General features: G+C 36.7%; 1 protein-coding gene across 1 annotated transcript in view; it reads right to left on the reverse strand.

The window, feature by feature from the left end:
* Positions 1–8,189: 8,189 nt before the first annotated feature.
* The window catches only part of LOC140242113 (uncharacterized), a 30,766-nt gene continuing 13,378 nt past the window's right edge, over positions 8,190–25,577 (reverse strand). Inside the window, exon 2 of the mRNA XM_072321875.1 lies at positions 8,190–8,827. Coding sequence (XP_072177976.1) covers positions 8,190–8,827 — 638 coding nt within the window. The remainder of the gene's footprint in view (positions 8,828–25,577) is intronic.

Below are 25,577 nucleotides of genomic sequence, written 5' to 3' on the forward strand. Positions count from 1 at the left end.
GACACTGCACTGTCGTTAATTCAACATGACACTACATGCAACGTGTTGATTTGATATTGCTGGTGTAATGTCAGTGGTATAACACCAGCCCGGTGTCAATAGGTGATATGAGACCACACCAACTGGTGTTACTGTGATGTAAATGTGTTTGCAACTTATTATATAAATATATATATATATATATATATATATATATATATATATATATATATATACATTTGGGTTTATGTCAGGTTAATGTGTGTGTGTGGCACACATGCACACACTATAGCTTCTGACCACACGAGCAAAGAGTATTAAGGGTTTGGGACGAACACCGATCTAGGGCTTTCAATAGCTCAGTCGGTAGAGCACCGGTCTAGTAATCCGGAGGTCTCGGGTTCGAATCCCGATGAAAACCCGTTTTCTTTGCTCAAAGTTTTCGCTATTTATCATCGCAATTGTTTCTGGTCAGTTTTTCCTTCCTTGTTTAAAAAAAAAAAAAAAAAAAAAATATATATATATATATATATATATATATATATATATACATATTTCGAAGTGACTGATTTCGCACCACAATGTACACCGGAAATTTGACGCCAATTCGGTGTAATGTTTAACATCCGACTTTTTGTAGTGTTTCAGTAATTACTAAAATAGAACATTGAACTGAAATTAGAATATTCTTACATTGTGGTTACTGTATGATATCATCACTCTATAAAAATTATCCCATCAACATGAATGCATGTTTGCATTAAAGTTAACTAACTATAAAGTTTTATAAGTATATATTCAGCATTAATTATGATTTTTCAGGGAGAGGATGTTGTACTTGCCGGCAATTCGATATAAACGTAGTAGTTATGATTAATAGTTATGACATGTACTGAGCATAGATTTATGAGACACCATCCCTCCATTAAATTGCACGTGTGACCGCAACAGATATTGTTGTCTTATGAAAACACGTGTAAAATGTGTCAACATGTTCTAAATATTATTCTATGTCTTTATCCCTTTGTTTGAGTTCACTTTATTTGTAAAGTCACCTTGAAACACAGAGTTGAGTTTCCTTTTAGTTTTGTTCACGCGTAAATGTTGGCGTGTCGAGATACGAGGAGCGTCGTACATTATGCGAAATGCTCATTCCACGAAATTTAGAAATTTCCAGAATAGTTTCGCTTACTTTCAGGACAGACGAAAACGAGCTCTAGGATCAAGTTTTACATTTTATTCCAGCCCCAGTGCATTTTTCATTATTTGTGTGTGTTGTCTGATTGTTGAATGTTTCAATCACATATATATATATATCGATATTCATGGAGATCGAACGCCCCTTTGGATATGATAAAACTGGAGGATGATAGAATAACCCCATTGTAACATGGACTCTTATCAAATACAAAATGTTGTAAGCTCGTCATCTCAATATCATAAGGCTTTCATTAATTCCCGAGTGTGACAGTTTCCACCAAACACGGTTATCTTCAGAAGAGCTTGAAAATAAATGCAAAGAATTTCCCATACCACCTGGTTATTTATAACTAAAACGCGGAAATCATCGTTTCTATGCTCAAATAAAAGAAGTCATTATTCTTCTCACGCATACATGTAGATTTTCTCTAGCTCCTCGTGAAATTCAATATTTCCGTCCGGGAGAATTTCCAGAATCGGGACCATGCGACCGAATGTTCCCACACGGTGTGCTCTAAAACTTGGCAGAGTCGTTATTTTTCTGGGCATAGTCGAGACAATTAGAAATTTACTTAACGGCTTTACGATAACATTGATAGCGCACACAATATTTTTGGTTCTCTGTGAACAAAACGAGATCATGTCATTTGTGTTTGAAAACGCACGATTGTGTCTGTGTGCAAGAATACTGTAGTCCTTATAGAGAGAAGCACCAATTCGTTTTACTGTGGTTATGAAATCCCCTATGCTTATCACGGTCATTAAACAATCATGTCGCAAAACTACCATGAGTGATACAGTACGACTACTTTCTAATTGTTACTGTTAACAATACCCTTGACTAATACCTCGTGTAACTTGATCTATTTGCTTTTGGTGATTTCCCCCATCTTCAAGACGCGATACGAGGAAGAATGTGATTGCGAGATTGCATCAAGACTGAGCTTCAAACACAATACATTGAGCTCCTTAATTGCATTGATAACTGCGCATAAACTCTCGTGTACACATAGACTTAGTAGACCCTAATGATTAATTTCACACATTCGCACCTGAGTATAATACACATGAGCAGGGAGCTACAACACACATGACATCTGCTTCTTGCATGTTACGCCTGTATAATCAAGATGACATGTTAAGTGTTAGTATTCCGTAGTCACAGGTTATCGCATTTTGGAATAGGACGTTTCTGTTATGTATTACAAACTATGGATGTTTCTTTTCCTACAGCCTAGTATTAGTAACGAAGCATTTTAATTTTCATTCACCAGATCCCTCCATTAATTTACATAATATGCAGCAATGCGCTTAGTTGTTGCTAGGTAGGGCAAGCCTCCTGCAAGCGTTGTGATTGTTAAGGGCAACTTTTGTGAACAAATCATGCATAAAGTCTGAATCCATTACAGAACCGGTCTATAATGCTGCAATGCATTCACCACTTATTAGCTACAAAAACAACGAACAATATGAGGAACAGCATCAAAATCACACCGTTCACTTTGGACCCATAGCACTCACTTACTAGTGTAAGCAAACCCGAACATACATTAAGTACATCTCTCTTTTTTTTTTTTTTTTTTTTTTTTTTTTTTTTGGGGGGGGGGGGGGGGGGGCATTTACTGCATTTTCAAAGCTTTTCCAGAACGGAACCACCACAGGATCACATTTTACTGTTCTGCTTTTGTTTGTACAAAAAGTACAAAAAATTCTTTGCAATCACTATATACAGTCCAATTTTACACCATAGTCAAGTTGATTGATAAACAGAGTTATATCAGATTGCCAGAATCACGGGTGGATCATCAACATCGGATTTACCATGCTATTATGGGAAAGTTATGGAGTTTCAAAATTTCCCATCTTTAAAAAAACAGAGTGATATTTAGAGAAATCACATTTGGAAACTGTAGGTGGTAATGATATCATCATTTTACAAGCCTGACATAGACCTGTTTATCAAATCTTTGCTAGATACAATTACGTTTTAAAAACATTTTTAACATGAAAATATTTAGACTGAGTTGTATCATGCGCGTCAAGATTATTTGAATCTGGCAACGGCAACAAACAGAGTACAAGTGGTTTTGTATTTGTTAATATCATCGACCAAACACTCGGGTGTTATTGTAGGTCTATTCTTTCTGTCCAAATAACCTGGAAAGTTGTGATGTCATGATTCTATCTATGTATTATTATATTTGATGACAGCATTTGAAAAGTTTAAACACGGGAACTTTCTTATTTTGTATCACATGTTCGTCAACATGACAATTGTATGTATACTGCGGATGAAGGTGCATCACCATTATTCACACCGTGTGTACTGGACGCGCGACTGTTCTTGTTTAACAGTCGTCTGCCAATGGAATTACAAATTCAGCTGCGTACATTGACGGATGCCAGCTACACACATCCAATAAACCAGTTCAGAGTTCCGCTTTGCGCATGAGCAGAAATTGGTAATTTGTACAACAGGCAGGCTGGTTTTTAAATCCATCGAGATAAGCATCTGCGATATAATGGTCATTCATGTAACATTATAAATGGTGCTTGCCAGCCCACTCACCTAACAGCAAGCCTGGTATATCTGAAAATAGTAATAGTAAAAATTTGTTAATACATTCAATGTAAAATAATGAAATGGACGCTTTCCCAAGATGTAAATGACAAAACAGACCATTCTGTCACTTATTTGGTCTACGCTGGTTGTCTTTTGTATGAGCATGATTGATGAATTCCTTAAATTGTTACGTCGGCCAAGCTTATGCATTATGTCACTTTGAAAAATAGTCAAGTACCTGACCAACTTAGAGATTTTGAGATTTTGTACGGTACGCCTGTACCAATGTGTACATGGGCTAACTCCGAGCTGGCTTATATAAGTGAACGGACGGAAACGTAAAGCATGAGCAAAGTAGGCTTATTTCGTGTTTGTTTTAGTCTAGATCGCAATTAAACGATATATTCGATGTATACACTACCTTTGTTCATTCGGGCCTAAGAGTTTCATGAAGTGATGATTATATTATCAGGTTGGCTTTTTTTTTTTTTAAACAAGTGTAAAAAATCGTTCACGATAGACAATGAAAGACAACACAACTGTTGCAATTTCTTTCTTTTTTTTTACCCTGATTCTTTTTAAATGTCTTGATAACGTGACTGAGGAGTGTTGATCGATGATTGTCTTGATCGGCCAATTTTTGCCATTTTTTGAGCGAGAAATTAGCTGGTCGGAAATCGAAACAAAAGTCGCGTTGCGTGCGGGAGCATTTAGGCCGGAAGTGAATTACGAGTTCTTGAGAAATTCGCAAGGTCTCGGAGCAAGCAGACACGCACTTAATATTTGTTGACAGTATGGCCTTTCACAACACACGAAGTGCCAAATCGGACACGGCAAATCGAAGTACTTATGATTTTTACAAGAGTTTACGTTGGCGTATTACTTCCTCACCAGTATGGATTGTATCACGCGGTTACATCAAAAAATAATTTACTCTCTTTTTAAATTTTGAAATACGCTTTATTTTAAAAACACTTAGTCATTATTTACATCATTAATTCACGACGGTGAGCTCTTTCCTGACTCACTGTCAAAATATTATCGTGAGAATGTTCTTTTTTTTTTCTTCTAAATCTCCCTCCCTCTCTCTTTCCACCACGTCAGATTCTATCATTATGATTATGACTCTGACATCACAATAAAATAGACACGGGGTCCCAAACAGTTTTCGTTTCTGTTTGTTATTTTATTACATGTCAAGCAAAATAAGTTACGATGTGATTGTCGTGCAGAAATCGTAATCAAAATTTATAATGTGACACGATGGCCGAAATTCACCAAGGTAGTGGAAAATAATCTAGTCATGCAATCAATGGATTACGCAAGATCCACGTGCACCAATATAAGAGCCATCCGAATCAGTACCGAATGTATACACACATTATTACAATACACGGATTGGCAAGGTACACCTGTTTTGCGCTTGTTTTCAGTCCTTGGACTGAATTCAAATCAATTTGATCTAGACAGTCAGAACCGACAACTCAAAATCGCCATTGACTACATGTGTACAACCAGGCGGCTGTTGGTAATGTCAGGATACTAGTAACTGTATCGTTTTATTGTGAATTCTTGCACAGCTGAGTATACCAGTGACGTCATCGGCACTCACATGCCGGGTTATTTGATTCAGTCATGGCGTCACGTTACCTGTTCTATTTTGTGCTATTGTGTTCCTTCGTATAATATCGTATGTGCGTGTCGATTGATGTGTTAGTATATGCGTGTGTGTGTGTGATTGTTGTGTGCGAAAGACATACCTATTATTAACTCGGTAAACAAAAACCACGACATGTTGGTCATTTATTGAGTAATGTAGCGGTGTCATTTTAAATACACCAAGGAAGACAAAACGAAGCAGAAAACAAATCCTTCCCCACCCCACCCCCAAAAACCTGTTCTCTCATGTTCTGCAGGCACATCCGGGCTCGTCAATGGCTCAGAAATATAAAAAGTGGGTGTGGATGCAGTATCTGGATCTGTCTTTCGGATAGGGGAAAAAAAAACAAAAAACACACATTGAAATACTTAGGGAAAGAAAAAACCAACATCAAAATCAAAATCAAAATTAAATCAAATCTAATCAAACATTAGTGAATGGACTACCCTGACAACAGATTGGGAATATATAGACATATGAAATAAATAAACAAACTAATTCTCTAAAACCCAAAGTTTTTCCGAGGGATTTGCTTACATTCCCCCACCCCCTCCAACCAGGCGGTTTTTGCTCGTGCACACACCTTCAAATAGAAGAAAAAACTTTACAAAATAACAAGAACAACAAGAAACGACGGCTCCGGAATAAGTTCGTAGCTTGTAGAGATTGATATGGATATATCTATACAGCTTATGTATTCTTGCAAGAAAGACTTTGTGGTGAACCATTGTGCTGAAGGAATCATGACTTGTGTGCGTGTGTAATTATTACAACCCTTTCCTTAGTCTCCCATTCCGATAGAACCATCTTGTTATAGCATTGGACTACATGTTAATGATGGTCATATTACCATCATAATTTCCATTTTTATCATTATTGTTATTACCATTATTGTTTCCCACAGTTTTTCCTAAGCATGTGTGTTAGTACTGGTTTGCTGGGCCCAGGTATCAATATGATACCGCCAACGTGGGTAAACCGTCTTCTTGTGGTCTTGGTCAAGTATGTGAGCATCGGGCAAGATTTGAACAAAAGACCTTCCCTTTTTAAGTTCAAAAGGTCCTCGCCACTGTACCACAATTTCTTTTTAATGAAAGTCACTGCTACTTAGCACGGTGTACGTGAATTCGCAGGCCGTACATCAGTCCAACTAGTCAGTATATCAATACATTAGTCATGGTCATTGCAGTCACAAACTGACCACAGACCAAACGCGATCTCGATACAACCACTGCTTATATCACACCAATTTTCCGACATCTTCGACTGCCATGATTAATACAGAATTTCTGTTCCTCAAAGCGCAGTAAGAAGTGTTTTGATTCAATTAATTCAGAGAAAATATTACATAATTTCATTTCAGACATCTTACAATAGTTTCGTAAAGAAGTAAAAAAGAATTAGTTACAAAATATCACAACATAATTTAGTGCTTCCTTATAGAGGAGTGTGCATGTTCTCGAATCCTTTGTTTAAGGTATCTACCACAAGTATTAAAACGTATTGGTTTCATAAACACAGTAACTCCTACAAAATTGATATCTATTGTGAAATGAAACTGTGTGCAAGTAGCAGATCCGGTTGATTATCATTTCATGACGGTATCTCAACAACATCTGAAAATGTAAAATTTCATTGCAAACATCTTCATCTAACATTTAACACGTAAAGCCAAATCTCTCTGTATCTTTAGCTGTGCTTTAATACTAACAAACATGAGACCCTGCTTATGTCATGACTAATTAGGGACCTATTCATCATGTGGCGTATAATGGCAATCCAATGTCAAACAGCGAGCCAAGAACATGGAAATACAATGATAACAATAAAAACTAGTAAACGCTAACAAATAAACAGTGTCTTCAGTTGGTACAATAATAAATCTTACATAAACTTGAATGATGTACCCGATTGATGAAAAACAGTTTATTTTAAAGAAAAATAATACGTAAAAACAGAACGCATGAAGTAATTTGTCATGGGCAAATAATCAGTAAAGTGGTTTAAGGCATATCTATAGACATTCATTCAATTTGATATTATTCATTTATTTCAAATTTGTAGAAAAAAAACCTCGCAAATCTAAATAACAAGTGACAGAAATAAGGTTGACAATGGAATAAACAAAACAGAAAATACCAGCGACTGCGACCTACACTGTAGTCTTGTAAATTGCTATGTGGTTGAACAAGGGGAGCAGCTAAAGTTTAAAGAAACGTCAGACAACAACATATGGCAAGAATTTTGCACTATCTGAGGATATACATGTACAGGCTAATCATAGTTCACTGCAATTACCACTTTCTTCCAAGCTACATGTAGTTTCGTGATGTGTGTTTCAAGTACGTGTACATTGTACTTTGAAGAAAAAAAAATGTAATAAGTCTACACGATCTGTAGATGTGATCTGAACCTGAAATGAAAATCTTGCATAAGAAAACTGTACAATTTTAGAATAAAGAAGATCGAAGGCACTTTCGACTATTCATTCTCCAGGGTATAAATAGAATGCCGTCGACTCTTCTTGCAGCACACGGTCCGTCCCTATTTTAGAAGGGGGAATTCAAACACACTCGCTGCTTTTAACCTCCCTGCCTGCTGCAATGTAAATCAACTCCAGTCTCTCACAGGCCAAGGTGCGTTTATGATACAAAAAGAGTGGAGAGGGCGGACGTTTTGCAGCGGTAGATCTGCATGCGGCTTTATTCGCTCTCTCAACGACGCAGATACTGTGGTAGCAAAGGATAGGTAAGCTGTCATTCTACATGGGGTTCGAACCCGCATCTTTCACCAAGTCCTGCTGCCATGCTGAGGTGCGGATGAGTCGGTGTATTGGCTGGACGGTAGCGATGGCGTACCCGCTGACGAGAATTCGTAACTGCACGAATTGCTACTGTACTGGGGGCCCGGGCTTCCCCCATTGCCGGAGGCATATGTGTAATTTGCACACGTGTACGAATAAGGTGGAGGGTTGGCGTTGAGAGGACATGGCTTTCCGTCTCGAACCAGCACGGGCACGGCCACCCGGCGGGGTGGATACTGGTCGGAATTCTGCTGATGTCGAGCGGCAGCTGCTGCCGCCGCCGCCACAGCTGTGGCGGTTCCCAGCTCTATGGTCTTCGTGTCGCGCTGCTTCTTGTTCTTGTAGCGCCTGTTCTGGAACCAAATCTTGACCTGGGTCGGCGTCAGCTTGAGTCCGTTGGCCATCTGTTCGCGCTCGGGCGCCGAGAGGTAACGCTGCTGCTTGAAGCGTCGCTCGAGCTCATACACCTGTGCCTGCGAGAAGAGCACTCGAGGTTTCCTCCGCTGGCGCGGCGGTTTCGGCGACTTGAGCGTGGTGCTCGTGGGTTGCTGCTGTTTGTTACAGGACGATCTCTTCACGTCTGCAGTCTCAGACTTTGAACTAGCTGACTGCAGCACCATTCCTGAAAATACAAGATAAAAAAGGGATGATTTGAGTCATTTGACTTGATATCTATTCAGTTAAATTCGAATCAGAATGATTATGATTCCCATCTATTGGAAAGAAATCCAGATAGTAGAGCTTCACACACACAAAAAAAAAATAATAATAATCAGCTACTTAACGTAAAAGGACGCGCGACAGCGCTATATCGTTTGCAATCGTTCGTGTGGAGGATTTTAAGTTGCAAAGTAAGCAACTGTGATGTTAACGTCTCCCCCCCCCAAAAAAAAAAAAAAAAAAAAAAAAAAACAACACCTAAATGAAATCAATAATGGACAGATTAAGTAACATATCATACCTAACAAATAATTATCTGAAATTTTCGTTAATCCTGATTTGCCATGTCAGCAGAGAAAAAAAAATCTATGCATCTCTGATGTAGGATGGTTCCAGCTGACTTGCTGTGTAACATTTTTTTTTTTTTTTTTTTGGTGGTAAAAGTTTGATGACTCCCGAAGTTCGTTTCATTGTTTCAACTGCGACCTCAAAGGGCACTTTGTTTGGCAAACATAATTCTTAAGTGTCCCTCCCTCCTCCCCCCGCACTTTATGTATGTGCAAGGAGCTTGGTATGTGCGGTTGTGTGCGTGTGTATGTGTGTGGCATGGGGGATCGATACAATTCTTTAATTCTCGTCTAACAAAATTGTTTTACAAGAATCTATAATTTAGAAATTACAGACTGCCAAAGGAATCACGATTTTACCATTTCATCTGCCTGTATAATTTTTATAAGCTCATCCGTTTAATACTGCTCTCCCCCTTCCGACAGAACGGTAGCTTAGGTATCTTGGTAGCGTTTGACCCAGAATAATGATACTTATATCATCGTAATTCTTATTCTTATCATTATTGTTATTACTATATTGTCTACTATTGTTTCCCACTTTTAACCTTACTACAACTCAGTCGGCAAAGTTTTTAATTTTTCTTTTCTCTCGGGTTAAATTGAGTCTTTAGCAAGTTATTTCACAATATCGGATCATCCATTCACAGCATGACTATGAATTAGTAAAGGACTGCCCATATAAAGGTGATGTTGAGCAACACTTTACAATCTTGTTAAATATCATACTATATACATATATGAATATATAAATTATTCATTCATATCATTCATTTATTCTTCATGGAAGAAATTAGATTTTGAGTCACACATGTGCATTAATGAATTTGTTCACAGAGCAGCAACATGTTCAACAGGTATCACGATCTTCTCATACTTAGAACATACAATCTTAACAGTTGCTTGATATCATATTTCTTTTTTTGTATTGTGTCTTTCAATTACTCCAGTAGCAAGACGATTGCCCCGCATGTTTGGTGTTTAGAAGTGAGATCACAGTCCAAAAGTAGTCCTATAGGTTTTAATGAAAAAATAATAGTCCAAAAGTAGTCTTGATTTATAAAAAAAAAAAGCCTCAAGTAAAACTATGAAGTTACAACGCCGAAATACAAAAATATCTAACGTTCGAAGAATATAATGTGTCAAATATTTAACCAAAATGTTGCTTCCTACTATTCTGTACATTATCTCCAGAGGAGGGCAGAACCTAATGTCGTTTTAAAGACCACTTCAAATGAACCCTGACTCAATCTAACATCAAGCCATCTGCATGGGAACATAATTTCCATTAATAGGAAAGCCCGGAGGACTGCCATCCGCAATGGAGCCAGCCCTTAAGAGCAGAACAGACAACAGAATGAGGAGACAAAATGCAAAAGAAGAAGGGAATGTCTTCAGCATCCTCTATCCGCCCCAACCAGTGCCAAACCTCCCATACGAATCCTGCCCACGACCCTCTCACCACCGGCTTGGACTCCAAAGTCATATTCGGCACAGACATCAGCAGAAGAGAGCGTGAGCTTTAATAGTCCTACATTGATCCCTCTGACGATTTTACCGAATTTTATCTGTGACATTTCAACACCGACACAAAATTACAAATTATAACAACTCTGCTAACTATTTGTATGATCCTTACTTGACTACATTCAAATCCTTTCAAAGTTGAAACATTATTCTATCGCCAAAACCTTTCGTATCTCCCATGTGACGTTTATTTAAAACATTATATACTTGTAAAATACGTTCACTTCGAAGTGTTATGAGTTGCCTCGAAATAAAAATGACACAATCCTATGTTTTCCATCTTAAAACTGACTTCAATATATAGAACGTGATGGCACACACGGAAAGGTACAAGTTTCATTGAAATGCGACGTGTAATAGAACGTTACCATGGTTACGGGATTTCATTGGATGTTTCACATCTTTCTTAAGAAACGGTGATAATGGCTGCACATGAGCAAATGCGGGATGCTGATGTCATTATGAAACGTGCAACAGTTCCGTAAATTTGTGCTTTGGTCCCTAATTAGCTGCTACCACTACCCTTTAAAGGTACTAGCCCACATTTGCAAACCCACGAAAATCAAAACTGCATAAAACAGGTCCAATATGACTTCAAGTACAAGTTATAACAGTAACAAACCTCACCTGTCGCTCTTTGTCTATACCATTCGATAAAAGAGAGAAAATCATCGTTTTAAAATCAATTTTCAAACCGGGTCAACCCGACCCAAAATCGAATTACGAGCGCGGGCTATAGCTACGTACATTGTACATGTAACACGTACGTGGACCGGAGCTAGCGAGCGTTATACGCATGCCTACGGATTACGGTGCATTTTCATTTATTTTTATGAAAGTAATGGACTATTGGAACGAAATTTTGCACAGGTGTTACTGCAATCATACCCAAACTCCATGCTAACTATGAGACCAATTGCTGCAGGTTTACAAATGTGGGCTAATACCTTTAAAGAGGAAATCCAGTCCAAATATAAGTTAGTCTGATAAAAAAGGGTAAAATTTAACGAGTTCAACAGTAAAAATCTGACTGAAATCGGATGAAAAATAAGGAAGTAATGACATTTTGAAGTTTTGATAATTTCTGCAAAACAGTTCTTGTACAGTGGATATGAATATGCAAATGAGTGGGCTAACCATGTCATACCCCCACAATTTTCCATTTGATCGTGTACAAAAAAAATGACGAAAATTCACTGTTTCTGTCATTGAAGTCTGAAACATGATGCTATTCCTGGTTGAATAACGTCAGAATAGTGATCAGTTAGATGTACGAGGATTTGAGCCTGGGGCATAATTGAGTTTGAATGAAAAACTGGAAATGTCAAAATTTTATGTACAAACTATAGGGTAAGTTGTGAGGGAATGACATGCTCACTTTGCCATTTGCATATTCATATTGACCGTTCAAGAAATGTTTCCCCTAAAATAGCGAAACTTTAAAATGTCTTCTCATTTTTCATCCGATTTCAATAAAAATAATACCGCTGAACTCATAATACTTTACTCTTTCTTATCAGACTAACTTATATTTGGACTGGAATCCCCCTTTAAAAGCTCATCCCTACTTGAGTGTTAGGGCCTATCACACTGCTGAACTGTGAAGCAAAGGAGCTAGTCGACATTATCACCTTGCATGCAACATCACTGCTTTATGAAAACACGTGAAACATGAAAATACCCCTTAACTGTCTTTATTTATACAATCCATTCTAATTAAATTTTTACACTTCTGTTTGCATACATTTATCATCACGTATTATTGCGAATTTAAATTCGGAGTGACACGGCTAGTTGTATAGGGTAACGTGTTTCAGGCGAACACGTTGAATGATTTTAGACACAGACAATTTTCACAAAAACATGTTTCTATCTCCCTATGAAGTTTGATTAAAAACCCGTTCACAGCATCACTTGATAGTGAACAAATTGACAATACACATACAACAGTGTATACAAGTCGTATACAAGTGTATACAAGTCGTACAATCTTAAGTAAGACTCAATTGGCTGAGACTCAGACAACCTCCGACAAGGATGAGCAACATCCCCCTCTTGACATGTTGACAGATTGCCTGGCGGAATTTTGATACCTGAAGACTCGAGAAATAGCAAGCATCAAAGGGGAATTCCGACCAAGTTAAAAGTTAGTCTGAAAAAAAGAGTAAAATATTATAAGCACAAGGGTTTAAAATTTCATCAAAATCGGAGAAGCATAAGGGAAGTTTCGCAATTTTTCACCGTTTTCGAACAGTTGATATAAATAAGCAGAGTGAGCTGATGATATCACCACCTATGAACAATTTCCTTTAATTGTGTACCAAGAACTAACGAAATTTCGATTTTTTTTTTTTTTTTGCTGCTATGATAGTTTACAACATAATGTTATTCCTCGCTGAATAAATTCAAAACTATGATCAGTCAGATATATTAGGATTTGAAACTGAGGTATAATTGCGTTAAAAAAAAAAAAAAAAAAAAACAAAAAAAAAATAACCCTGGAAATTTGATCATTTAGAGTACAAACAATATGGTACGTTGTAAGGGGATGACACCAACATCTCACTCATTTGCATATTCATATTGACTAGTCATGAACTCTTTAGTGAAAATTAGATGGATTAGATAGATGGACTTCCTAAGTTTTATTCGATATTGATCAAAGTTCCACTGTCGTGCCGATAAAATCTCACTCGTAATTTTATCAGACTAACTTTTCAATGGTCCGGAATTCACCTTTAATTGCCGAAAGGTCTCATGAGGACAAGCCTTATCTTGGAACGGGATGCCAGCTTGGTTAGAGAATCGAAAGGAAAAACGTAAAGATAACAACAACACACGAGGCACTGAATGGAAAAGAAGCTGGATGTGTGTGTGTAATGAGGAAGAAGAGGAAAGCGAATGCTTGTCAGGGTGGGTAGGTGACCCCGATTTTGTTTTTTTCTTCTGAATTATTAAATAAATGGAGGGATCACGGGAAGTTCAAGAGGAGATCGGAGAATCGACGAATGAACAGATGCCGCAATCCCGCTATGTTCGGCTCACACGCGCGAGAGGGGGCGATCCATGAATTCTGCCATGAATTATTACTGTGGAGGACCTATAAAATGTGCAATACTGTGGGGGCAATGTGGCATAAGACTCCTTTGATTTTCAATAGGAGGACCCGAGTTCGAATCCCGTCTAGTGCTTGCGTGCTTAGACAAGATGTTTGTACCCACCATGTCCCTCTCGAACCAGGTGTATAAATGGGTACCTGGCAAAGCTTGGGTAATGATAATGGTAGGGCAGTGGCAACACCGAAGAGGTTATACCCTGAACGAAGAAGACCGTATCATTATTATTATTATTATTATTATTATTATTATTATTATTATTATTATTATTATTATTATTATTATTATCATCATCATCATCATCATTATTACTACTACTACTACTACTATTTCTATTTTCATAATTATTATCATCATCATCACCACCATTATTAGTATCATTATACTAACATAAACTACAATATGATTAAGGTTGGGATAAATGGAACGATCGAACAGTCAAACGTTCATTATATAAGAAGAAAACTTATCGGACTGGAAATAAGAATAAGAAAGTTGATGGACTTTCAAACCTTCACACATGTCATCACAAACTAGCAACAACTGCAAAAGTGATCGTCTCATAAACTCAAAAGACGCCAATTCGCGTAGGCACAAAACTCCACAAGTTTGAGTTCCCTGATTGTCACGAATTCAGGAAGAAAAGAGCTGCATTCTTGACATCACAGCAAGGTGCTCTAGACTGTCAAAGCAACTAAATTTGGGCATGACAGCTAGGCATGCTGAATTACTGCCAGATAAAAAGAGAGTAATTCTGTGATACATTTTCTACAGCAAAAGGCAATAAAAAGTTTGAGATCGCCGCCTTGTCTTGTGATTTGCTATCATTTTTTTTTCCAAAAATTTGTTAGAAATATTTGCATGAAAAAGAACATAATTATAATGCTGTTGTTAGTAAGTGCATTTAGTAATACCAATGAATGGTAAGGCACATAACTGTGTCTATTGTTCAACTCAAGTGTTACAAGGGCTGATGTCATGGCTGGACTATGAATCAAGCTGATCCGGAGTTGTTGTTGTTGTTGTTGTTTTTTTTTTTTAAGGTATAGGGCTTAACAGGGTGCAGAAAAAAAAGTCATTAAAACATATGAGGCATATTTTCATGAAATATCTAGTAATTTAGTTATGTACAGACCAAAAAGCATTGAGAGAGGTCAACATACGTTTGGATACTTTTGGATTGCAGGGAGCCTTTAAAAGAAAGGAAAAATAGTAAATTTTGTCCCTGGCCTACCCAATGTAGGACAGGTGAGGGGCAATCATGTTTTGCGCATGGGAATCGACTCTGATCAATGCACCGTGTGCTTGGTGACTTTCATTTTCTTCGTCGACCCCGTGTTTATTTAGACAACAAAGTCGCTACACCGAGGGTGAGAGAGAGAGAGAACTTTGACTTTCCTGAACAAAGTCTCAACGCGTTTGTGGCGGATCAGATCGAGGGCGACACACAGACACAGATAGTTACACACAAAGAGACACAGAAAAACACACACGAAAACGAAATGAAAAAAAAAAAGAAAAGAAAACGAAGACAAGAAGAACCATCAGCGCAACGCTTGGAAAGTTCGTTGTCCGGCGATTAGAATATTTTTTTTTCCCTTTTGTCCTTTTTTTTTTTTCAGTATACACAATTTATAAATCACCAAACCCACTCGCCATCATTGATTTGGCTCTTGACGAAAGTTACCATCACAGGGGCTTCTCCGGTATGAGCGGGAGGGGTATGCTTTACCCCTATTCTCAATTTCTGCTCTTTACTGACTTACTAAGTTTCAGTTCGTATAAAGTGAGCAAAAGTTTTTGGACGAAAGTTGCCACTTGCAAAACATCCACACCTCTCCTTATTCTTCCCTCTCACATATGTAAGTGATGATAGCAGAGATGACGTAATTCTCTTAGACGCTTTTTTTTTCAATCATTTATTCATAATTATAAGTAATGTATTGTCAACTGCTCCGCAACGTCCATGGTTGGAGTGAAAGACCTAAGCAAACGCCTGTAATCATTGTGTTCGTGTGCGATATCTTCAGCCGCGATTATTATTTTTGTTGGGAAACTTCAATTCAGAGCAACTACTTCCTGATGTAGCCTGTTCAAACACAGCTCAAAATCGAAAGTTGGTGAATGGAATAAATACAGGGTCGCCTTTGTTAATAGTCGACCGCAGTACCCCCATATTCCCAGGTTACGACTTAGATTCTCTTAACATCCTTTACAGATTTCTTTGCTGTAATATACTTGGAAGCGCATATGAATATGCAAAATGTCCAACATTCAATGTATAGCAAAGTCACGCAACGTCGCACTCTATGTAACACGAACAACACTGTAACTTACATACAGGCAGTGACATAATTGCATTATTACATATCTTATATATACACTGTGCATACATGCATGTAGGCCTATCCCAGTCAATATTTATTTGTGCATAATTAGTCGTAGTGCATATATGTATACTAGCAGACCTAGACCTATATTATCTTTACTTAACTAACCTTATTTTCAAGCGCACATAAAAGTACACATTCACTGTAGTAGAAATGAACGCAAATTCCAACGTTTCGGATTTACCTCATAGAGTACAAATGGAAAGGTTATGAAAAGAATGACTATCAGACTATAAAAGAAATCCCACAAACGGAATATCCGTAATAAACACGAACCGCGCAGTTGCAACGGGCATGGCTATATGCATGCACGATGATAAATCTCGTGCTAATCGTGTCCACGGTGACGGAATCGGGCAATCCGGGTGACTATTTAGGCAGCTATTCCCGGTGTATCCGTGAATGGCGGGAGAACTCTCATCCACACATGAAGAAATCCAGCTAGGGCTGCAAACATTCAATTATCAAAATCAGGAAGGGTATTGAGGGTATTGAGGATAAGGGTATCTTAAAATCATCATGATTAATATACTCTGCCTTGAGGATTATTGGTGAAAACTATGGGTAGAGGTGACTCAAAATAGTACTGATTGGAGGTACCGAGACCCATCAAAGTCTTAACCAGAAACGCGACATTAGGCAGAGTATATTTGTTTTCATATTTCTGATTGAAAAATTAAACACAAGAAGGAGGCGAAAAGTCGTATGGTTGGTGTGATGTTAAGCAGGGATCCTGGTGTGTGTGATGTTGTGCAATGGTCCTGGGCAGGACCGTACGGTTGAAGCAGGGCGCGATGTCACAGTCGCTTTCTGACATCATTTCACAAATAGTGTATTATTATATGGAAAATGGCGTCATGAAAAAATGACATCATTTTTCAAACAAGCCTACACTCTGAAATAGTTGGAAAATACATAATATTATGATCAGAAGCTCTTCCAACCAATCATTGGAGGAGGAACTTTTGATCAAAGATATAATAGGCAATAAGAACTCTAAATCAGGAAGAGTTTTGTTTTCTTTTGTCAGGACAAAAGGAGATATCTAATCATTCAGGGAGCCTCTTGTACGAAGACCTAGAAGCTATAGTATACCCTTTAATACTTGGCGATTTTGTCCTTCGCCACTTTGCGTGCAAAGCTGCAAAAACACGGTTATTGATGAGTATGTGATAGTAAATAATGATAATCATACATACAATATAATGAGGTTAGCGACAATTCTGGGTCGATTTAAACAAACCAACAAACAAGCAAAGAAATAAGTTCGCACAAGAGGTCATATAGAGTTCTTCAATACTGGTATAAGAAGCTATAAGCTAGTCAGGACAAGAAATTGTCATTCGACGAAATATGACATTGTTTCTTCTTATACAATGTGATTACAGACACTATAATTATAAGCGCCACATCAGTTACAAAAGTCAAAAGTGAAGTAAAAATAAAACTGAAGTAATCATTATACAAATGAGATGAACAATGGCAATTATCATCAAGTGGATAATGACAATGTGATGATAATAATGGCACCAATTAAGAAATTGTGAATTGCGTAATCACTTACATAAAAAAAAAACATTGTAAAATGTTGCATTTTGCCTTCTTTACTAGTTCTACGTTGCAGGGGCAATCACGATTAATAGAAATACTCTTTTCTTTTTTTTCCTTCTTCATCCTGCTTTGATTGTGAACCACTTGTGTCCATATATTTTGTACCTATATATTGTAAGTTGAGAAAGTCTTGTATTTATCATCAATTATCATCAATGGCATATTGGTTTGATTTTACTTTAAAACTCAAAAGATGTGATTATACTTAAAGGTATCATAAATTAGCATAACTACACATTTCTGTTGTAGTTGTTAATACTACGTTAATATATATATATATATATATATATATATATATATATGTATATATATATATATATATTATCTTTATATCTTGCCAACACGTGGATTACCTAATCAACATATATATATATATAAACATGATCATTCATCTAAAGAACAATATTTATCTATCATTTTTAGCTTTGATATATAAAAGTTTTAAGAAGAATGTGAATTGCTTCCGATGATGAGGGGGACCACTCCATACATCAGATTCATTATATCGCAAGGATTTGAGAGCCAATACGTCATAGATTCTTCGGTCATTTAATAGTACGATGTTATTGCAGGTACGGGTTTTAATTTTATAGATATAAATGAATAATTGTCTACAGGTTGAGGTAATATTTTTTGTATACATACACATGTTAAATGTTGCTGTTTGAAAAACACTGATATCATCTAGTTTGAGAACTTTGAATTGGTGAAATAAGGGATCAGTATATGTTGTCAAACGTGAATTTGTACAAATTCTTACTGCCTTCTTTTCTAGAATCAAATACTTTTCAATTTTGATTAACCACAATGTCCCCACATGAGATTGCAGCATAAGTAGGAGAAGTAGGGAACATTAACCATTAAGCATTAAACATTAAGAGCAATATTTGATGTAAGAGATGTTTACTCTACAGCACAGTATTCTATTCCTTTGTCTAATTATGAAGATATGTCAGCTATACTGTAATTCCAGCGTAAATCATTATCAACTGTTACTCTAGATATTTAGGAAACTTCTTTTTATCTAATAACAAACCACCAATCTTTATATCATAATCAATTATGTATTATGTATACATACAAATTAATATTTGTCAAATAAGTAAATTTCTAGCAAAGAATAAACTCGGCCTCGTATACCACATTATCTGATTTATAACGAAGATTTTCTTTTTTAATGATCAATTGTATCAAAGGCCTTACTTCCATCCATAATATGGCAATAACATGCTCTTTTTGTACCTTTATCTATCATCTGCACAACGGCAAAATCAGTTAAGCAAGTTTTCCTATAACTAATCTGGAATTGATATACAGGGTGTACTAAAAAAATCTGTCTTTTAAACGTACTGTTTACCATTAGGAGCAGTGATTAAAACAGTTACAGATATCACATTTGATCATAATCTATTATGTGTAGGTCAGTTGTATCACAAAACATCCTACCATATAAACAATTTTGCAATAAAGCTTAAAATATAAGGAGATAACATTATTTTTCTCAATGAAACATAACTGTAGACGGTTTAGTCAAGAAAATTTTTTATCATAATTATTGTTCCGATTTAAAGCTGGGTGTTTGTTCTATCTACAAACGGTAAATAATGCCTTTAAAACAAACCTTTAAAACAACCCCCCCCCCCCAAGTATTTTTTTTTTTTGGGGGGGGGGGAATTTCTTAAACATGCGATGAGTTGATGGCCTCTCTAAAAATATTTCATGCATGGGTGGGCACTGCCAATGACATGAAAAGTAGGCAGCGTAGGAATTCACTGTCATCCATTTAGATGGCTGGTGCTGGAGAATGGACATGCGCCTGCGAATGCCTCCACAAGAACACGAAAAATGGTTTGGAGTGGAGCGATCCGAATACCTAGAGATGACCCTATGACAATGAAACATGCCTCCCAGAACTGTGAAGCGTCAAACACACACACACACACACACACACACACACACACACACACACACACATATACATATATATATATATATATATATATATATATATATATATACTCCCACCCACACAAACTTTCACTTCACCCAAGGTGCGTAGCAAATTCCTGCGCAACCTATGAATTTCACGCCCTTTACGAAAGTGGGCATTGCTCAATCAAGCATGAAACATTTTTTTTTTTTTTTGGTTTCTATCATATGTGATAGCAGAGTCTAGCAGATCAGCTATCCATATCTATAAAAACAATTCCAAAATTCGAAAAAAAAATAATTTGGGGGCCATTTGAAAAAGTTTATCGTTCTATTTGTTACATCCAATAATAAAAATCCTTTCTATACAATCTTGAAACACAGGGCAATAATGAGAAAGACAATTTATAGATAATTTCTTACTTGCGTTTTATGTATACATTGGTATCACTTTTGCAATCTTTAGCAATTACATATTCCTACGATAAGACATTTTGAATATAATTCTATTCTAAAGGAGATACAATCTATCTGATTGAGTAATTTCATACTAAATCTATCATATCAAGTTGAAGTCTTAAGCTAAAATGATGTAACAATCTTGATAAGTTCACTTAGTGTTGTATTAATATTTTTTTTTTTTTGGTTAAAGGACGTGATTACAATAAATATAGATTATTATATTACATCTGTGAAGCTAAATTAGGTTCAATCAGATGCATTTTTTTCTATTTCTTTATTCATATTCATATGATCAATTTTGTTGCGATCTTACTTTCTTGTTTTATTCATTACTTTGCCTGATAAAATTACATAATCTTTGCTTTTTGTAGTTATAGTGTACATTATCTTGAATATACTATTTTAGTAACCGTATCTTGATATTGTTTATACTTCTTACAATTTTAATTATATCTATACCACTACATGTCCTTTGCGATGTTAACAGTTGACGAAACAGCTGTCTCCATGGATAGTTAAAACTGCTCGAAATTAATTGAACACTTGAAAGAATTCAAAATAACCGAAATATACTTCATCAGACATCATTTTGATTATCATTTGTCCATTTTCGGCTGCAGATATCACTTACATTTTATCAGTGTCCAATAAATCATTAAAAAAAAACACGTAAATAGATAACGAGACAATACTCTCTACAAAACAAAACAAAAAATTTGAGATTTATAGAAAAGCCACAATTTCCAATAAAACTACATATATTCTATGAAAGAACATCATCGAAAATAAAGATTTGTCTGACTGTTTTTGCTGAAAATTCTACCACAACTTTCATTTGTCTCTATCAATGGGCCTATTCTCTAACATCCTTTGTTCTATTCATCCTTTGTTGAGTTTCATATGACATCTTTCTTATCTACGGTGAAAATTATGAAATAAAAAAGTATTAGCGTATATAGGTAAATATGTTACCTAAGTAAACGAATGGCACTGTTCGTTATATCTTATCATATCATATGTTTTCATTGAACTCAAAAATTATTATTCAGATTTAGAGATCAATGTTGTTTCATGTGCAAGATATCGTTAAAAAGGTATAAGCATTTTGATGAAGTTTCGTCAGAACTGGATATTCAAACGAAATAAGAAATTCACTGAATGTTGAAGTTTTACAATTCTGTTGGTACGAACACAAGAATATCATCAATTTTAGGTCGATTAGAAAGTAACCCAAATCTTTTTCTATCTCATCTTAGGTTTTATTTTGGTGAACCCTCTATAATTCTGTAGCATTCAGTCCTGATGCCTCTACTTACTTTGAAAATGGTGTGCAATGGCACTTTACGAGTGACAATCCACATCATGTTGACACAGAATTCATGAAACATTAAATTTAGATCAATTGAACAAGCGATGAATGTTCAACACTAGACAGAAAAAGAGTGTTAGGGACTTAGTTTCTTGTTTTTCATCCTCTCCTCCTGCCGAAAAAAAAATAGTTATAAATTTCAATGGTCAAAGTGCAAAAATTAAAACACGGAGATGATGACATCCTCTATGTTCTATTCACTTATACTCGAATACATCTTCGCTAAAGTTCCTGTTATGAGATAGATTCAAGAAGAAGAAATTGTATGCTGGGAATCATTTTATTGCAACTGATTAACAAATTGCCCTTAAAGGACGAAAATAAGCACTGAGTATTCAGTATTTTAGTACTATTCATGGTATCAATAAAAGGATAAATCATGTGCATACATACTCGGGTTGGAATCGAACCGACGATCTCCTGATCACTATAGACAGGCGTCCTATCCCACTGGACTACCCAGCTTCCGCCCGACAGCCAGTGCTGGGTCTCATTCTTAACAGCAGCGGGTAAAGCGTATCATTCTAATCAATGAATGAGTTGTTTTCAGTGCAACTAACTTAAAAATTGTCCTTCTTTGAAGTAATCATATCGTTTTAGAGTTGTAACGATTTAGTAATGGTGTGGTGTAAATGAGGCCGGAGTTGGAGTTATGGAATTTCTTCAAATGCAATAATTGCGTTGTAATCTTATTGAATGTTAAAGTTCTGCGTCATCGATATCATTTCCTACAGATCGAAAGAACGCTTGACCCAGCCCCGCCAGAGGGCATGGAAAATGATATATCGACGTAATGTGTACTTTCATGGAGGGATTAATTATCGTGAATTTGATTTCATATAATTGAATAGTGTGTGTGTGTGTGTGTGTGTGTGCGTGTGTGTGTGTGTGTTTGTGAACTTAAATGTGGCACGACAAAATTTTGTAGACTGCTTATCCTGTGAGAGCGGCCCATGGAATAATCATAACTTTAAGAAAAAAAAAAAACTTTTGAACGAATCGTCCAACTCTCCTTAAACTTCTTCAGTTTCATTAGTCTTCTTGTTTTTCTTTTTCTTTTTTCTTTTTTTGCATTCACTGAAAGCCGTATGTATGTTTGGGAAAACTTCTCGACTAAAGAGAAATTTCGGATCTAATAATTTTCCATTGATTGTATACAAAAAAAAAGAAACAACATAAATGAAATCAAAATTTTTTGCTATGAAAGTGTTGAACATAATGTTATTTCTAGCTTAATAACATCAAGTGTGATCAGTCACATAAGATATTATTTGAGACTAGGGAAGAATTGCTTTTGAACAAAGACAAACAAAAGTACAAACATGGGAAATTTCAAGATTTTATGCATACATTGTCTGGGAAGTATGGGCGACGACATCATCAACTTTTTCCTTTACATAATTATTCATATTGATTATCCAAGAACGGTTTGGTTAAAATTACCGAAAATTGATAATTTCGTAACTTCCTTAATTTTTACCCGATTTTGATCAAATTTTCCCTGTTTAATATGCATATAAAATTTTACTCTTTCTTATCAGACTAACTTTTAACTGGTCCGGAATTCCCCTTGAAGTGGGATCGTTTCCGTACACATGATGATGGTTTTACCACGTTCACAAAAGACGTTGACCCCGATGCCAAGATCGCTTCTGGAAGTGTGATGCTATACATCATTTCTAAGTTGACTCTAATTGTTGATAGTTGCGGTGTTGCGGTGAAATTAATCAAACAAAACAGTAGTATCTTTAGTGAAGTCGGACATAAAATAAGAATCTATATACATACTCGACCGAGTCCTTACGATAACCAAGAAGCTCTTGAGACGCATAGGTTCGATGGCTATGGTATTAATATGGTGCAATTTACAATTTTTTAAATCTATATTCAGATGATCATAAATAAAGACATCGGTCATAAATATGAAAATACAATGGGGTGACGCGGACATTACCAAACAAGCCTCTGATTAGCCTCTTCTTTGGTCGTTAAAGATCTCATGATTATTTTTCTATACCGTTTAAGTGCATTTTTCGCTGTGTCACGCATTCGAATGAAAAACAAGCGACGACAAGCACAGATTTAACACAACTTCCACGAATGCTTTGTTTCCTACCTTTTCTTTAAATCTTGGATGCAATTGAATAAGTAAAATATCAAAGACAGTGAAAACAACTGAAGAAAGACATTGCAAAGGCACAGAAAGCAGCACTCGCCTTGTCAGTGTTTGAGGACAATGATACGCGAGTCGTCGAGTTTTTGAGAGTCGTCAGAAGAACTTCACGCGGAAAATAGCAGTGTGCAGTGAAGTTTAAAAATTGTATTCCCGGTGATAATGGTGGTGGGCAGATCGTTCTGGCGACTAATGGCTATTTACTGCATTTGGTTTAAAGCACGTATTGGGAGGGGAAAAGCAACATAAAGACTTATATGACTTTGAATTTGAATTTATATATCTCTAAGTATTCATGGAAGGTTAGTTAGACTTAAATAGCATCCAATAGTTTTACTATCCACTTCGTCACTTTTTATGACGCAAACAATGAGAGTATAGCTTTACCTCAAAGCATAGCGTAATGTTGGTCGAAAAAAGGAATTACGTAACAGGAAAGTTCGATGTTGGTCGATCGCTTCGCAATCAATCCTTTTCCGCCGAACTCTCTAATCATTTTCTCTGATGAACAGCACATCAAACCTTCTTCAACTGAAAGCAATACGATGTGGATTGATCTTTTGTGACATTCACGAACATTAAAAAGGAACATTCACCCTACAGGAAAAAGGAATTACCTAACAGGAAAGTCCTAAACACAGCACATAGAAATGGAAATATTTGACAAACCTGACTAAGATTTGAGGGCTTTTTGGCATACATTGCAAAGATTTTTATCTTCCCTCCCCTCCCCCCCCCCCCAAAAAAAAGACATACACACACACACACACGCACACACACACACACACACACACACACACACACAAAATCACCGCTATTATGATCTTCCACAAAATAAAACATGGAACAGACTGCTCTAAAAAATAATGCAGACAGTGGAAGTAGATATCTTCTACAAAATTACAATGAAGAAAAGCTGTGAGTTCGGTTGCGTGGAAACTCTTTTAGACCATACGCCAGGAGAGCGAGAACCCCCCCCCCCCCCCCCCGATAAACATAGCGTCTTGCAAGGCTTGTATTATGGTGTCCGGTAACGCCCTACTAAACATATCTGACCCGAATATGACTCAAAAAATTCAACAGGCGTTCTGCTTCTTGCTGATAACATGATTATCAAAACTCTAGATACAGATGAGCGCCTGATGCACAAGCACGGCGGCGTTCCACGAGCGAGCAATCCGGGTGTCTCGTGACGTGCTCGCAAGTCGTTTCGAGACTTGTGTAGTTTACACCGTCCGGAGACAAGGCAGAACGCTGGTACACCGCAGTGTGATCCTTGAACAGCGGTGGCGTCATCCAAGATAAACATGTTATTGCCTCGAAGCATCAGCAAGCCGTAACCTTCGCTGCTGGTGAAAGTGCTTATACACGTAGTATACACTACAACCGTTGCGAGCTTTTTCGGTTCGAGGACAGGGGTGTGGGTGGGGGAGGGGGTGGTGACAGGAGAGGGGTTACGACACGCAACACCAAAGTCAGATAATTATTTTTCCCAATAAAAGTCCATTTTCCCTGAAAGCGACTGGGTGATGTGAGACAAAAAAAAAAATCGTACAACACAAAGCGAAGTTCAAAGATTTATCCTTTCTTACAATTTTATATGGTAATCGCGAATGGCTCACAAAATGATCATTTTCTGCAGAGGGGCCAACACATTAAAGCATTGTCTTTGCCCTTTTTCCTCCCCTTTTTTTGTACAAAACATAAGATCTGTTCTCCTTGGTGATCTATTAAAATGTTTCGTTAAAACAATGACGTATAATAATGATTCGTTGTCTTTGTAAAGTG

This window comes from Diadema setosum, chromosome 18 (genome assembly GCF_964275005.1).
Source record: "Diadema setosum chromosome 18, eeDiaSeto1, whole genome shotgun sequence".
NCBI lineage: Eukaryota > Metazoa > Echinodermata > Echinoidea > Diadematoida > Diadematidae > Diadema > Diadema setosum.